General features: G+C 41.8%; 1 protein-coding gene across 3 annotated transcripts in view; it reads right to left on the reverse strand.

The window, feature by feature from the left end:
* Positions 1-866: 866 nt before the first annotated feature.
* Positions 867-17989, reverse strand: part of AKT1 (AKT serine/threonine kinase 1) — a 224665-nt gene continuing 207542 nt past the window's right edge. For all 3 annotated transcript variants that reach the window (XM_073609535.1, XM_073609534.1, XM_073609532.1), the window contains 3 exons: positions 16944-17031; positions 11117-11219; positions 867-2870 (listed from right to left, as the gene is read on the reverse strand). In XM_073609535.1, the coding sequence (XP_073465636.1) occupies positions 2791-2870; positions 11117-11219; positions 16944-17031 (271 nt within the window). In that variant the 3' untranslated portion in view covers positions 867-2790. The remainder of the gene's footprint in view (positions 2871-11116; positions 11220-16943; positions 17032-17989) is intronic.

Below are 17989 nucleotides of genomic sequence, written 5' to 3' on the forward strand. Positions count from 1 at the left end.
AGAAGTACACATGACAGGCTGACAACGCTGCTGCCAATTGCAATGTCAGCCTGCACAGGCAGTGCTAATTGTGGCAAGATCTCCTGGTACGAAACTTTTAATTTCCCATACACACACAAAAACAAACAAAACAAAACAAAAAAACTGTACAGAGCAATGCATGATCAGAAAACGTACTGAAATCAATTTAGAGCTCGTTCACATGAGCTTTTGTGTCTGAAGAGCAATCCCTGTTCAGATTGATTTTCAGGGAGCATTTTACGTTGTATTGCCTCAACACCGCCTGCTTTAACCGATTGATCGACACACTAGCGTGCCACAGGCTCCTGCATTGCACATGGTTGCAAAGTGGCCCACTTCATTTGAAAGCAACGGGGTTTCATTCCTGCCATGGAATGTGTACACCCCAGCAGCAAAGCCAACTTAACCGTTGGGTTTTACCGCCCTCTAGCCTCATGTGTGAACAAGCCCTTAGGGTTTATATATACTTTATTATTACTATTTCCACAGCTCACCAAAATGTTTTTTTTTTCATTACCAATTTCAAATAATCAAGGGTAAAATAGTCTAAAAAAAAAAAAAAAAAAAAAAAATCTGTATATTTCTAGTTGCAGCCTTGAACAAACACATGCTGGATCCACAAACCGAGGAATGGGAAGACTCCAGAGGCACAAAAAACCTTTTTACGCATCGATGCATACGTGCGCACATCCAAAAAACAGAGGTGATGCATTTATCTCAAGCAACTCCTAGTTTTCCAGCTTGTCTTTCAGTTAGTGCAGTCCTCGAAAAACTCACTTCAAAGTCCAACTTTCTAACACTTAACTTATTGATTTTCATTTAACATCAACGTTTCCATCCTTTCCAAAAAAAATGCTTTGTTACATTTTACATTGCGATCACAAGAGTAGGGCCTTGTCATTTTGGTAAATCAAGTTGTGTCCGCTTCAGCAACGACCCCAAACACATTTTAAGTAACTTACAAAAGCATGCGGCTGACTAGAAGTATACTTTAGCCCAGGTTCACACTGAGCTTCGGGAATGAAGCCGTGTGAGTTCAGCTGAACTTGCACGATTTCACTTCCGCATGTCAGTCTCGATTTCGGCCACGATCTCAGAGACATCTGTGCAGGTTACTACACAGATGTCAATGTAAACCGCAGCCCGAAATCACTAAAAGTAGTACAGAAACGACTTTTTGAAATCGATGCGGCGCCGCAAATGCAGCGTCACACCGATTAGGACGGTGCCATTGCCGGCAATTTGACATGTCAAATTGCATGTCAAATCGTACCAATGTGAACCAGAGCTTAAGAATGTTTTTCTGGGATTGTGTTGGAATGGTTTAGGAAAACAAATTGTAAGAGCCATCCTTCCCACCTGGGGAATGGCAGGCCATGAAGTTCTCAAATTCTTGTGTAGTGCTAGTGTTAACTGTATATATGGATACTATTTTATTAAGCATAAAAAAATTCCCAAAAAGGTTGCTTTAAAATTTTTCAAACTTCTATCAGAAGTAAAAACTACTCTTACAATACAACCCAACAGTCTCCGTGTAACATTTTCATTACACTGTGAAAAACATAAAAAAAAAAAAAACAAAAAAAAACTTTTAAATTACCAACTTAAAAAACAAAAAAAAACAAATTCATGTGCGAGAAAAGTGCATACCACTATTCATTGGTAGGTAGAAATGTAGTGTTGCATCAATTTTCTTTTAAAAAATTATAATAAAAATGCCGTAACCTGCACAAGACTATCGTTTTTTTTTTTGTTTTTTTATATTTATCAGCACTACTTTCTTTTTGTCTTTTGCATTTCTGATTAAATTGCTGTTTGAGTGTTTTTTTGTTTTGTTTTTTTGCGGGCTGTTTTAATATCATAAAACTAAAGCTTTATTTTTAAACTTCTGCTTTGAAAAAAATGGCTAATCTATACCATTTACAATTACGTCCGCTAGCTCTAGAGGCTGTTTCGTAGGCAAACCCAAAATATTGTCAAACATGCTACAATTGGAAAAGCTCTAAAAATTACATTTTTAGTTATTGAACTAAAACCCAGCTAATTGGATATGTATTGTCTTTCTACAGCAAGATAAGAATGTTTGTTTCATGATTGACCTCACTGAGGCTATAATTGCTGGTCCAGTTGGTCTCCTGTATTAACTGACACTTCATTGTTTTTATATTTTTTTTTTTTAAAGGGAAAAAAAAAAGTGACTTAAGTACTCACAACACATTCACTTTCTCATTATTGCACTAATCGACTATGCCTTCTTTTATTTCCTAATCACATCCAATTTCCCACATTTTGAAAAATTAAAAACTCTAAAAATAAATAAAAGAACATTGCTTATGGTACAGGGTGACCAGGGAAGTGAGAATAGTAACTTTATTTGTTTTTTATTTCCTATTCATGATATGCTCATTCTTCCGTAGTTCCGTTGACAACTTGTGAGCACATTCTCAAGATATTGGCTGTGTGGCAGCGTCCAACATAATGTATATGAATGTATGTATATTAAAAAAAAATACATACATAAAAATTGAATGGATGGAATATTTTCATCTTTGCAAATGTGAAATGAGAGAACCGTTTTTTTTTTTTTTTTTTCTTTTTACGTACAGACTTTTTCCCCAGACATTCGTCAACTCCTTTGTGGTCATACAAACAGTTTGTAATTCATAGGCTATAGAAAGTCCTGTACAAAGTCTGATGAAATTAGTGCCCAAATATGAAGTCTGTGTGTTGCAATGGAAAAATAAAGGAAAAAAAAAGTTTGTGAAACATCTAAGCATTTCCACTTGCAGAGTAGGAAAATTGGGGAAAGTGCGGCCGTCTTTCATTGTCAACAAATTCCAGATTATCATCTGCAGAGGAAAACAAAACAAAAAAAAATTAGACATATCAGTATTGAGTAGAATAGCAGCCCAAACTACTTTATAACATATGGAAACTAAAATAATTTTAAACTTCATTACCTACTGGGTTGTGAACTCAATAAATAAACATTATGGGTTTTCCTTTACACAAATTTAGTACAAGGCCCCTTTCACATGGGGTGAACTCCGATTTGATCATCAGGAGATCTGTCCGCTGATCCCCTACTGAGCTGAGCAGAGCAGAGCGGGAGGATGACACTTCTTGGTCTACTTAGTTTTTGCAGAGCAGATACAGCTCGCTCTGCTCTATGGGCGGCCAGATGTAAACGGACTCCGCTGTCTGTTTACACCCGAGTGCCCTCTGATTCGATCCGCCTAGATGGAGGGGGGCGTATCTCCACCCCCTTTTGTTTTTTGGTGGACCAGATCGGAATGGAGGTAGGTGGGTATACACCTGCCGATACTTAAGGGTGAGCTGATGGTCTATTCAAGTCCACCTGAAAAACTGATGAGACTCTTCATGTGAAAGGGGCCTAAGAATACGGACACTTTTTTATACGGATTTGATCATTTTCAGGATTTATATACCATCAACAACTTGCACCTCACTTTACAATATGAAGGGAGAGTCAATACAATACAGGAGGGTTCAGAGGACCCCGCAAAAGGTAATGCCTGCGGGGGGATAAGTTGATGGTGAAAGTAAAATTCCAGTTGTTAGGGAAGCTTATCCCACCTCTACCTAAGCAATTGAGTTTTTAAGGATCGCCTGAAGGCGAACAGAGAAAAAGATAGCCGAGTGGATTGGGTTGGGGAGTTACAACGAACGCGGGAGGCACTAAAGAAATCCTGTAGATGAAAAGGGTAAGAGGTGACGTAATTAAAACGTAATTTTTTTTTTTATATAGAATGATCTTAGACTTAAATCAGAGCTAAACCTTAATTGAATGGTTTGCTAAAGTATTGTTTATCACAAATAAATTATCATGTTTTTTGCCTAGTTTTCATCTTGGTGCTGCTGATCTCCTCCAACTACTTTTCGTCACTTCTGGTCTACATGCACATTCCCAGGCGTATGCTACACACCAGTGTCCTGTCCTGGCTGTCTCAAAGGGAGAATTTAGTAGGCAGGTTGGGTTTTACCCAGGTTAACCAACAAGTCTACTTAGAAGCTTAAGCTGGCTAAACACACACGGATCAACCTCGTTTAGACTCAGACTTAGGCTGGCCAGACACTATATGATCTGACTGTTCTGCTTTAAATCTACCATCAACTGTGTAGTGCAAGGGCCAGTCTGGATTGTTTAGGTTTGTCTTTATATTACATAGTTTTGGTACATCTAAAGAAGATTGGGGATTTTTCAAACTGATTGTATTGTGTTAGGCATTATGATTTTTAAGAGATTTGGCCATAAACATGTATTGCCGAATTAGAACAATTCTGTGGTTCAACAGCCCTGCTTAGCTCACAGATTGTCCAGGGAACAGAACGAGCTGCATAGTAACAGTATACATATCCAGACATCGTCAATCTGCAACCAAATTTCCATCCAGCCCAAACAATATCTTGTAATCAAAAGGTAGCAGCAATGTGCGTTTTCCATACATGATCATCAATGAACAAGATCAAAGCGTACCTGTTTGAACACTTTAGGGCTGTGTACTTAATGGTACACAGGCTACACATTCCTAACATTGGGTCAAAAAAAATATAATCAACCAAGACCTTTAATACATGCTTAGCATGCCCTTACTGAACACAAACAGAAGGGAGCAGCCACTTTATGTTTCAACTTTCAAATATCCACCTTGAAATATTAGTTTCTTAAACGAAGGATGCAAAAAAAGTGCCTTACTCTCATGGCTTCAAACACTTTAGGCCCTTCAAAGAAACCTTCAACTGCTTGTAAGTATGTAGAACACCAACTGCTCTAGAAACAAGTTAAAATCAAGCGACTTCCCATAAAGCATGTAGAATTTATCTTTGAAAATGTTGCCAGAATCTGCACAAGGATCCCCCACTTTCCACTCAAGAACTCCTAGATCTGATATTACACTGAGGGAGGCAATTCAACATGTGTCCTGGCAGGACGTATGAAGTTACTTAGAGTGGGTGGTAACCGTAGGCAACATCTAACAAATGGCTTTATCTCGTGAAACCATATGCCTCTTCTTGAAGTTTTGGATCTGGCGTTGAGCCTTAAACTTTTGATCAGGAAGTAAATATCCTGAATGGCTAGAAGATTAACAAGCAGAGGACTGGCCAACAGAGAAGACGGTCAGTGATTAGAGAATTTCTCGGTAGCGCATTAAAGCTTGGACCAGCTGCTGCAGAACCTCTGCTTACAGCCAGCAACATGCAGCTTCTTGAAGTTTTATATGGGTGGACATAAAAGTTCAATAGCCCTTCAACACCGCAAGTACGCTGTGACTTTTCCACTTGTCCTGTGCACTTGGGACTAATGGGATTTTCAGCTTCAGTTATCCATGTAATGGAAAAAAGAGACAGCTGTTATAATCTGCAGTGTCTGAATCTAGACTGCCCATTGTGAATCAACTGCCAATCAGCCAGCCTTCGGGGCTACAAGCAGAGGACAGCTACCAATGCATTTCCTTTACGAGTGCTTACTGCAGAAGGGCAGAGCCTAAACTGAACATAAAGAGTGACCAAAAAATCCAGAGTGCATTATTGTTTTTTACATTACTGGTAACTATTATATTATAGAGCAATTTACTTAGTACATAAAACAGTTCCTGAACTAGTGGCGCTTATAATCTAGTGTCTATGGCAAACACATGGGAGACACCAGTGTGTAACTGACTTTGGGAGGAAACCAGTTCAGGAGAATGTTCAGATCAACATAGTATGCCCTGGTTAAATTTGACCCAGGACTCCAGCATTGCAGAACAATTTTTTTTTTTTCTTATCTATTGAGTGACCCAGGAAGTCTTAACCTTCTGGGTTATTCTGATGCCTACAGGAGGACTGGACACTGGCAAACAGAAAGACTGTAGGCTAGGCTAGCCCAGGATAATCCCTACCACTACCAGCTTCAGTTTTTTTCCTAGTGTCCCAAGAGGATTGTACAGCTTTTCTACAGCCCTTACAGAAAAACATTTTTTGCTACTACCTTTTTTCTTCAATTTTTTTTTTTCTTCAAGACTTACCTGCAGTGGAGCTTTTTCTCTTTGACTGCATCTTTCTAGCACAGTTGTCCTCAGCCTGACCTTTGAAGTATAACATCCGGACCTTGCTGAAATGGACCTTGCAGGGATAGCCTACCTAGATCAATGCCCCCAGCTCACATTCTACTAACAGTTCTGGGGTTGCTTGCAGCACGCTTTCGACAGTGCTAATGTCTGCCGCCTAAAATTATGTTATCTTATGCTCTTTGAGTGAACAAGATGTCATCAGTATACCAAGGATTCCTTGAAAGGGTCCATAGCTTTATTTCATAGTCACATGATAAATATACAGCCACATTTCGGAGCCATGCAGGGCCCCTTCTTATGTTCTTTGAGTCTATTCTGTCCTTATAGTCTTTCTAGGCTCCAACAGGTGTTGCTGGGCCCTCTTGTTTCTTGACGGAGGTTTTTACCATAGGCATGCAAGTTTTTATGACCCAATTTACCCAGTTATTTGCCGCCACTGATCACAGAAGCATGCTCCTGTGCTCTATCTTGCGGATTCTATACCTGTTACCTGCCTTAGCTTCCGTGTTATTGGTCGCATAGAGTCTGTCTGAGACTGGGTTCACACCTAAGATGGATCCGTCGCACAGCAGGGGTCCGGTGCGTCCTGGTTCACAGTTTCAGGTCTGATTTCAGCCTGAAAGGCACGCGTTTTTCCTGCAAAACGCACCGGACCTGCTGCGGAGATATGTGAACCGGCTCCATAGAGAGCCAGTCACATTCTCCTGCTATGCGAATTGGATGCGGAGAAAACCGCATCCAATTCGCATAGGTGTGAACCCAGCCTGATTTTTTCCAATCCCTTACTGGTGAGCTTTCCGAGGAGTCACAGTCTACTGCTATTACGCCACCAAATTAAACCCCATTTTGGCCCTTTGTATTGAAGTGTGCACCACTCAAACTAGAGGATCAGACTGTTGCTTCTACCAGTGTTGGGTCATTGAAAACTCCTAAGAGTCGCAAACACTTTCCCTTTGCACCTGCTTTTCCTACTATTTCTATATGGAGATTGGAAACACAAATTGTTTGCTCTCTTAGTAAATGTTTATTTGCCTTGTATTCATTTAGGCTTAATGTACACGGGACGTTTTACAACCTCCCCTGAAAGATTTAACTTGACAGAAAGCAGACGTTTACCGCGTTATGGACAAAAATTTTAAAAAAGAGTATACCGCGTTTACAAGCTGCTACAGGCGTTTGGATTTTCAAATGCCTCTGAACATCCATCCTGAACGCATTTTTTTTTTTTGCTTTTCAAAAAATTCTTCTAAACTCAACCTAGAAAGGACTATGAATGACCCTGTGTACATGTGCTGATAAGATAATAGAGGAGAGTTCAGGGGCAGCTGAAAAAAACACCCAACTGCTCCTAAACATCCGTTTACCAGCAGCAGTCTATATGAAGCCTTAGGATTTGTGTAGAGGTGGTCTGTTCTCATTGTGGATCCAGTCAGTTCATAATCATAAGGTACTTTGGCACAAGTGCTTGACTGCAGAACCCTTGTGTAAAATAAAAACTTTGATCTGCATGGCCTTCAAGGGACAGCGTCTGGTTGGACCAGCTGGAGGTAAAATCACCCATCTTCCTTTGGGGAAGAAGTGTATGGAACAAAGTCTTCTCTCTTCGTATCCGTCATATCATCTCTCGACCTTCACATCGAGACTCCGTTTCTTAATCTTTGTGAATGCTTGAACACCTTAAGTCCCAGATACTTGGGTTTGGGAGGTGATATTTCAATGTGGCAAACAAATTCCTTGCCTCCAACCTTGTGTTGCCACACAAATTAACAGATCTCCATTGAGCCCCCTCAGTTCTTCTGGATCAAGGTGTTATTGCCCCAGTTCTTGTGAATGGTTGCAGGAGTTTGAATCCACCCAGTTTATGGTTTCCAGGCCCAAAGGGGCATGTACCCCATTCTGCATTTTAAAGCTCTGTACATCTTCATTTGAGTCCAAATATTCTGCATGAAATCCACCCCAACTGTCACCAGGGATATTTTCTGACTTCTGTGGATATCAAAGATGCTAACTTACAGTGGGGACGGAAAGTCCCCAGAAAAACACAGGATTGTTGACATTTTTTGCAGATTTATTAAAAAAGAAAAACTGATACTTATGGTCCTAAGTATTCAGACCCTTTGCTCAGTATACAAGTCTTTTTGGGAAAGATGCAACAAGTTTTTCACACCTGGATTTGGGGATCCTCTGCCATTCCCCCTTGCAGAGCCTCTCCAGTTCTGTCAAGTTGGAAGGTAAACGTTGGTGGACAGCCATTTTTAGGTCTCTCCAGAGATGCTCAATTGGGTTTAAGTCAGGGCTCTGGCTGGGCCATTCAAGAACAGTCACGGAGTTGTTGTGAAGCCACTCCTTCGTTATTTTAGCTGTGTGCTTAGGGTCATTGTCTTGTTGGAAGATTAACCTTCGGCCCAGTCTGAGGTCCTGAGCACTCTGGAGAAGGTTTTCGTACAGGATATCCCTGTACTTGGCCGCATTCATCTTTCCCTCGATTGCAACCAGTCGTCCTGTCCCTGCAGCTGAAAAACACCCCCACAGCATGATGCTGCCACCACCATGCTTCACTGTTAGGACTGTATTGGACAGGTGATGAGCAGTGCCTGGTTTTCTACACACATACCGCTTTAGAATTAAGGCCAAAAAGTTTTATCTTGGTCTCATCAGACCAAAGAATCTGATTTCTCACCATCTTGGAGTCCTTCAGGTGTTTTTTTTTTTTTTTTGAACAAACGCCATGCAGGCTTTTCATGTGTCTTGCACTGAGGAGAGGCTTCCGTCGGGCCACTCTGCCATAAAGCCCCAACTGGTGGAGGGCTGCAGTGATGGTTGACGTTCTACAACTTTCTCCCATCTCCCGACTGCATCTCTGGAGCTCAGCCACAGCGATCTTTGGATTCTTCTTTACCTCTCACTATGGCTCTTCTCCCCCGATAGCTCAGTTTGGCCGGACGGCCAGCTCTAGGAAGGGTTCTGGTTGTCCCAAACATCTTCCATTTAAGGATTATGGAGGCCACTGTGCTCTTAGGAAGCTTAAGTGCAGCCGAAATTTTTTTGTAACCTTGGCCAGATCTGTGCCTTGCCACAATTCTGTCTGAGTGCTTCAGGTAGTTCCTTTGACCTCATGATTCCCATTTGCTCTGACATGCACTGTAAGGTCTTATATAGACAGGTGTGTGGCTTTCCTAATCAAGTCCAATCAGTATAATCAAACACAGCTGGGCTCAAATGAAGGTGTAGAACCATCTCAAGGATGATCAGAAGAAATGGGCAGCACCTAAGTTAAATATATGAGTGTCACAGCAGAAATAGTCACTGGAACACCATTCATTTGGAGTATCTGGGTCTAGTCCTGGACAAAAGCGCAGACCAGAGTGTTCTTTCAAGTGGAGAAACTTCAGACACTCCAGTCTCAGATTGAGGCTCTCCAGTCTAGTAGCTGTCTGACTTTTTATCTTTTGATAGAGAGTCCTAGATTAATCAGGGAGGAATCAGAAGTATTGTTAATGCAAGAGAGGTAGATCGGATCCTGTCATGGGCAAAACTTCACATTCCAGCTTTGTCAGCCATGTACATTCTAGAAAATTGTCAGGCAGCACATTTATCTGGGGAAGTGCTTCCTACCACCTTGAGGTGTCGCAGGTAGGGGGAAACTGTATGTGGACCTCTTGGCCTCAAGATTCCACAACGTGGACAGGTTTGTCTCCAGGTATAGGGGTGTTCTAGCAGAAGCAGTAGATTGTTCTGGTAGCTCTGTGGATTTAGTACACTCTGATCTATGCCTCTTGCTACTCTCACCCATGACGTAGTGCTTCTTGAAGCCTTCACTTCTGCAAGGTTGAGTATCTGAACAGGCAGCCTTATTATCTTGCAAGGAACCCTTTCTTGTTATGCATAGGGATCAAGGTGGTGTTCAGGTCCGGGACTTCCTTCTTGCTTAAGGTTATTTGTGCCCTTAACCTTAACATTGTTCTACTGTCCTCTCCATCGGACTTCACCAAAAGGAAAATTTTCCTCCATATTCTGGATGTAGTTCAGGCTGTAAGTCTCTCCGTCACTGATTCTTTTAGAAGATAGATGCCCGTTTTGAAATTTTGGATGGACTCTGCAAGAGTTTACCAGCTTCTCGTTCCACTATCAGCTTTGGGCACAAGGTCCTTTAGTGCTTGCATGCAGTCCCTAGTTCTCTGTTGTTTCTTGGGCCTTATGGCGTTTATTTGCAGTGTTGCCCATCACTCAGTTGGACTGCTTTTGGATAACACAACTGATGAGAAAGAGAAGATGACTTTTGTATTTAACAAATTCCTTGGCGTCCATTGAGGGACACAGCCCCAACCCCTCTGTTTTTATAATTCTTTCAGTACTGCTTGCATAGTGCGGCATGCTGGCAAAGAGAGGGTAACTGCATGCAATCCAGTTGTAATGACTACAGTTCCTTTAAGTTGTAACTGCTTACATTTATTCTGTGTAGGGAGGCGCATTATGAATATGTGGTTATACTTTTGATATAATGTATGAAATACACGGCTAATGCCTGTTGGTGTCACTATTGCTGTTTTACAAGCTTTAGTCTTTAAATAAACTCAAAGTAACTCATTAGCTTCTGCAGATTTTACAAGCAGGTCTATATTTTCAAAGTATGCTATGCTTGAAATTTCCCTACAAACCCTAGGTAAGGTTGAATTCTGGACAAATACACTGTAAAAATACATATCTATGAACGGTCTTACCCACCAAAAGAATTGTTAGCATCAAAGCCAAGCAGTAGCAATAGAAAAGCAGTGGCAGCACAGCTTGGTCCAGGACAAACTCCAACCTGCAGACTGGATAATGATGAGCAGCTGCACACCGATAAGGTCATCTGTTTGCTCTTCTCTCCAATGCCAATGCGCCATCTACTTTAAATCGGTCATTCCTTACATTTCGATGCGATTTTAAAATTTTCATACCGGCATTTTACAAACCTACCTATATACACACACACACACACACACACACACAGCAAAACTGATAAAAAAGTCCTTCCATACCTTGGTCTGGCGGTGTAATGGTAATCATCTGCGCCGTGAATTCTTCATCAAAATACCTTGTATCTGTCTCCGATGTGACTTGTGGTTTAAATGGTGGTACAAGCTGAAGATGGAACACATGATTAATAATATACAGTATATATGGTAAGGTATATGTTTAAAAGTAATCTGGACATCAGCACTTCATGTACAAAAGGCCCAGGGCTTGTCAAAAAGAAAAAGAAGATATCCCCCGTGGGGCTTTAAAGCAGCAAAAAATTATGAAAATAATGAGTTGTTACTTGAAAGGGTTTTTTAATTAGTGGGACTTAACCGTAATGGTTAAAATAAGAGCTGTGCTACAGCAGATAACACAAATGAAGCTGGCACAAGTTTATACAATTATCAAGCGCTATAATAGGGTGATAAGCCTGACGCGTTTCGACCCCGTTGGGTCATCTTCAGAGGATTGAGGCGCTGTGACAAAATTTACATGTTAGAGTTCATGGATGTGACCATAAAAATATAATATAATATATATATGTTTAATAGTATAATTACCAGCCCAGGGCTTGTATCCACAAGTGTCAGAATAGGGTCCTTCTGCTCAAACCTGACACTTGATGAGCTGTGGTCAATATACGCTTTTAAAGACGACCAGTTAACACAGGGATCATGCAAGAATCTCAATAATCAAGTATAAAAGTGCTGAAGTTTCTAATGCCCTGTACACACGACCGGTTTTGCTGTCGGAATAAACTCTGAAGGTGATTCCGACGGAATTCCGCTCAAGCTGTCTTGCATACACACAGTCACACCAAATTCCGACCGTCAAGAACGTGGTGACGTACAACGCGTACAACGGCACTAGAAAAAGGAAGTTCAATAGCCAGTGCTCCAACCTTTGGGCTCCTTCTGCTAATCTTGTCGGAACAGCATACAGACATAAAACAACGGGTTCCCCTAAGTGGACTTTCCCGGCACTTGCACAGAGGTAGAAAGAATATAGGAGTGTAGACACTATACTCCTATATTCTTTCTACCTCTGTGCAAGTGCCGGGAAAGTCCACTTAGGGGAACCCGTTGTTTTATGTTACTGATTTATTGGATGTGGCACGGCTCTTTCCTCCCTCCTAGGCGAGTTGGTCGCCTTTTCTGAACAGCATACAGACGAGCGTTTTTTTCGATAGTAATTTGTTCCGTCGGAAAAATATAGAACATGTTCTCTATCCAAGTCTGTCTGAATTTTCGACGGAAAAAGTCCGATGGGGCATACACACGGTCAGCATATACGATGAAAAGCTCCCATCTGACTTTTTCTGACGGAAATTCCGACCGTGTGTACACGGCATAAGATTTACATTAGCCATCTTACGTAATATATTTTTTCAGAGCTACTCTGAAAATGCCTGCTTCCCAGCTGTGGATACCCTAGTACTTTCCGAAATTCCTGACCTAGAACAAAGCATGCAGCTAGTAACGTCAAAGGAATGTCAGATGTTTCTATATGCCCACTTGTTCTGGGTCAGTGACTCAGAATGTGCTGAAGCTTTTGGGTTGAAACAACTTGTATTTTCAAAAGGAGATTTTAGCAGATTTTCTATAAACCCAATCGTGACTGGTTGTGTTTAAGTGAAATGGTTGTTTACATAAAATGCTGGGCAATGCACTGGCTTGCTACTGTTTGAAAAATGGGAGAGAGTGGAGAAAGCAGGCATGATGGAGACAAGTCTAAAAAATGGGTGCACTTCTGTCCCAAGTATGTATGAGCCAAGACTATGGGGGAGATCTACTAAAATTGGAGTGTGCAAAATCTGGGGCAGCTCTGCATGGAAACCAATCAGCTTCCAGGTTTTATTGTCAAAGCTTAACCGCTTCAGCCCTGGAAGATTTTACCCCCTTCCTGACCAGAGCACTTTTTGCGATATGGCACTGCGGTGCTTTAACTGACAATTGTGCGGTCGTGCGACGTTGCACTCAAACAAAATTGACATCCTTTTTTTCCCACAAATAGAGCTTTCTTTTGGTGGTATTTGATCACCTCTGCAGTTTCTATTATTTGCGCTATAAAGAAAAAAAAAACGACAAATTTGAAAAAAAAGCAATATTTTTTGACTTTTTGCTATAATAAATATGCCCCAAAAATATTTAAAAAAAACCAATTTTTTTCCTCAGTTTAGGCCGATATGTATTCTACATATTTTGGTAAAAAAAAAAATCTCGCAATAAGCGTATATTGATTGGTTTGCGCAAACGTTATAGCGTCTACAAAATAGGGGATAGTTTTATTATTTTTTTTTTTATTATTAGTAAGGGCAGCGATCTGCGATTTTTATCGTGACTGCGACATTATGGCAGACACATCAGACACTTTTGACACCATTGTCATTTATACAGCGATCAGTGCTATAAAAATGCATTGATTACTGTGTAAATGACACTGGCAGGGAAGGGGTTAAACACTAGGGGGCGATCAAGGGGTTAAGTGTGTCCTAGGGAGTGATTCTAACTGTGCGGGGGGGATGGGCTACCACTGACATGACAGTGATCTCTGTCATGTTACAAGGCAGAATGGGGAAATGCCTTATTTACATAGGCATCTCCCCGTTCTATGGCTCCGTGACACGATCGCTGGGAGACTGGTGGACATCAAGCCCGCGGGTCCCGCAGGCACGGTTACGCGGCGGGCGCGCGCCTGCTAGCCCCGCCAATTAAAGGGGATGTACAGGTACGCCCATTTACCCACCGCTGCCATTGTGCCAACATATATCGGCATGCAGCGGTCGGCAAGTGGTTAAAGTATAACTAAAGGCAAAACTTTTTTTTTAGAACTTTGGATAGAGGGATTAGAACCCCTCTCAGTTTTTATTGCAGTCTGTGTCCCCGTTAAGGAGATTCACCCTCTCCATTTTTCTGGTTTACCATCGTCATCGAAAAAGTAAAAGAAAATCCCAAATTTTGGATCGCCCCCAGAAAAGTAATAAAAGTGAAATCTTCCAGTGGGGACACTAGTTATAGTTACCTGGGGTTCCCCAAGGAATTACTTTAATTTGCAGGAATTTCCTCTCACTTGCTGTTTAGCTATGGGACAGGAAGTGAAGGGAAATCCCCCCAATAGGACATGGATGGTGAAAAAAACCTGACAGGGGTTATAACCCTCCCTTGGCCTATCCAAAATGAAAAAAATAAGTTTGCCTATAGTTCTACTTTAATTGAACAAAGCTGAAATTGGAAGCAGATTAGCTATAACACACAGCTGCACCAGATTCTGAGCGCTCAAGTTTTAATAAATCTCCCCCTATGTGTGAATTAGGGCTTGTACACAAAAAGGTAGGGGAAAGGGATTAGGCACCAAAAAGAGCATTACATATACACTCTCTGGCCACTTTATTAGGTACACCTGTTCAATGCTTGCTAACACAAATTGCTAAATCGGCCAATCAGATGACATCAACTCAATTCATTTAACCATCTAGACGTGGGGAAGAAAGGGGATTTAATGGACTTTGAACGTGGTATGGTTGTTGGTGCCAGACAGGCTGGTCCGAGTGTTTCAAAAACTGCTGATCTACTGGGATTTTCACAAGCAACCATCTCTAGGGTTTACAGAGAATGGTCCAAAACAGTTGTGTGGAGGAAAATGCCTTCCTGATGTCAGAGAAGAATGGGCAGACTGGTTCGAGATGATAGAAAGGCAACAGTAACTCAAATAGCCACTCAATACAACCAAAGTATGCAGAATACCATCTCTAAACGCACAACACATCGAACCTTGCAGCAGATGGGCTACAGCAGCAGAAGACCATACCGGGTACCACTCTTGTCAACTAAGAACAGGAAACTGAGGCTACAATTTGCACAGGATCACCAAAATCGGACAATAGAAGACTGGAAAAACATTTCCTGGTCTGAGGAATCTCAAATTTAGCTGTGACATTCAGATGGTAGGGTCAGAATTTGACATGAACAACATGAAAGCATGGATCCATCCTGCCTTGTATCAATGGTTCAGGCTGATGGTGGTGTAATGGTGGGGGGGATATTTTCTTGGCACACTTTGGGCTCCTTAGTACCAACTGAGCATCGTTTAAATGCCACGGCCTACCTGAGTATTATTGCTGACCATGTCCATCCCTTTATGACTACAATGTACACATCTTCTGATGGCTCCTTCCAGCAGGATAATGCCCCATGTCACAAAGATCAAATCATCTGACCACTGGTTTCTTGAACATGACAATGAGATCACTGTACTCCAATGGCCTCCACAGTCACCAGATCTCATCCAATAGAGCATCTTTGGGATGTGGTGGAACAGGAAATGTTCAGCCGACAAATCTGCAGCAACTGCGGGATGCCATCATGTCAATATGGACCAAAATTTCTGGGGAATGTTTCCAACACCTTGGTGAATCTATGCCATGAAGAATTACGGCGACTCTGAAGGCAAAGGGGGTCCAACCCGGTACTAGCAAGGTGTACCTAATAAAGTGTCCGGCAAGAAGGTAATGTGATACTTCTCCCCAAAGCCACAAGGCATAGAGACAGATCAGAGAAGTGATGGAGGAAACCAGCAGTCTTTTCTCTGATATCTTCTCATTTAGTGGTCTTGGGAGCAGAAAAAAAAAAAAAAAAGCAGAGCTGTATGGAGAACAATGATCTCTATACAAACTATACTCTGCCAACCCCAGAACAGAGAATAGAAGGATGACTTACATGCAGACATGTCTTCAAGGCAGTGCCATTTTTATATAGTGCGTCTTTTCCATACACGGATACAAATAAGGATAATTTTTCCCTATGACATGAGGGTGGGAGTAGAGTGATCAACTACAAGAATGCTGTAAGCAGCTTTTTTCTTTTCTTTCCAAGGTTGGCCACACTCCACCACGCTCAGGGGACAGCGATCCGCATTCAAATCTGAGTCAGCAGAGGGTAGAGAAGCAGCAACGTTCGATTACCAAACGTGCAGCATCTCCAATCACTATGTACGTGAACTGAAACACTCAAATGTCAGAAATCATTTTTTAGATGTTTAGGCAAAAAAAAAAAAAAAAAAAAAAAACCTTCCCTCACTTTGCTGAAATAGTCTATAAAACAGACGACATCTATGCAGAATCCACCAGCCCAGATAAAATCTAAGTCTGGAAACAACGGAGCACATTAAATATTAATAGGAGGTCCTTAGAACTGCAAAGGGCATTCATTTATCGCTGAACCACAAACATGATGGGAATAGAGCAGTTCTATGACAAAGTGGTTATTTATAATGCTGACAGATTGCCACCCCTCCCCCCTTTCACACAGACAGGACACTCCATTTCTCTTTGGCAGGACATTGGTTCATATAGTAAAATCAATTTGAGGCCTTCTGCACCATCTTGGCTCCTGGAATCCAGTGTGCGCAAGCTGCTGGGCTCTGCAGATTGTGCCAGGATGCCCCACCCCTTGCCAAGCAATAGTGTGCCAACACAGCTGCCATAATCGGCAACAGCTGTGCTTTTCTTTACTCTGGAGTAGGGGGGCAGACTAGGAAGGGTTGGGGGAAGTTATGCTGCAGCATAAAGCAGTTGTACCACGCCAGCTTTGTCACTGCTAAAAAAGATTTTTTTTCTAGAAATGTAAACCCATGGTTGCAAATGCAACGGTCTATAAGCATTTTACTGTAATATCTAAAAAATATGCTCATTAGGCCTTACTTGTCTTCAGTATGTACAACCTGTATTGCTCAACAGCAACCAATCAAGTTCAAAAGTGGTGGAGTAATTCAGATTAAAATAGATTTGGAACAATTAAAATCTGGGATATTCTTACAGCAATAAAACATGAATCAAGAAGCTGCCATTACCTTTTTCTCATAAACGTCCTGCCATACGATTCCTGCAAAAAATTTGTGTTGCATGATTTCTTTTGCATCATCAGGGCCGCCACCTAACCTGCATGTGTGAAGAAAAGTGTTAAATCCACTGCAAATACATACTCCGTTCTGCTTTTATGTATGCAACCAATTGAAATGACTCCTAATATAAAGGGCCAGTACACCCAATGCTGTTCTATTAGTTGGACAGATCCTGGCCAGTTGAATCACCCCGACTTTCTTCGATTTCTCAAGGTCTCCTAAGTGGGATCTCTGCACCTGTGGTCTAAGCTCCTCTCATCTGCCTAGAGAGTCAAATCCAGCCTTCCACACAAGGGTTGCCTATTTCTCTAAGAGACCAATAGCGAAATGTAGGAGGTGGGGTGCAGATTGGAACACAAACTATTGTAAAGAAGTCTAAGTCTGTATTATAAGAGCACCCTAGGCTTTGGGTTTTCCCAGGGGAGCAGCAGTGTGTCTGTGTAAGCATCTGTAGGGTGTTTTCTGTGCACCACTCAGTTTAGCTTCCTTGCTTTAGGTCCGTGGTCTCCAAACTGCAGCTCTTTGTTTGCCTTTAGCTGGCCCTTGGGACATTATTCTTCCCACAGATACAAGGCATTACTTCTTCCACTGACACCAACAGTGGGGAGTAATACCTGTAGCCGATACCAACAATGGGGCACTATTCCTCCCAATGACACCAATGATGGGTCATTATGCCTTCCACTGACACCTACAATGGGACACTATTTCTTCCACTGACAGGGTACCATTTCTCCCACTGACACCAATGATGCGGCACTATTACTTCCCCTGATACCAACAATGGGGCACTATTCCTCCAATCAAAATCAGTGGGGGCACTATTCCTCCTACCAATACCAATAATGGGGCACTATTCCTCCCAATGATACCAATGATGGAGCATTGTTTACTCCCTATTGATGTCAGGGCATTTTCTACTCACACTGGCCACAGTCCGGCCCCCTCAAAGTCAGGACAGTTTAGAAAGTTTGGAGACCCCTGCTTTAGGTGAT

Source organism: Aquarana catesbeiana, linkage group LG13 (genome assembly GCF_042186555.1).
Source record: "Aquarana catesbeiana isolate 2022-GZ linkage group LG13, ASM4218655v1, whole genome shotgun sequence".
Taxonomy (NCBI): Eukaryota; Metazoa; Chordata; class Amphibia; order Anura; family Ranidae; genus Aquarana; species Aquarana catesbeiana.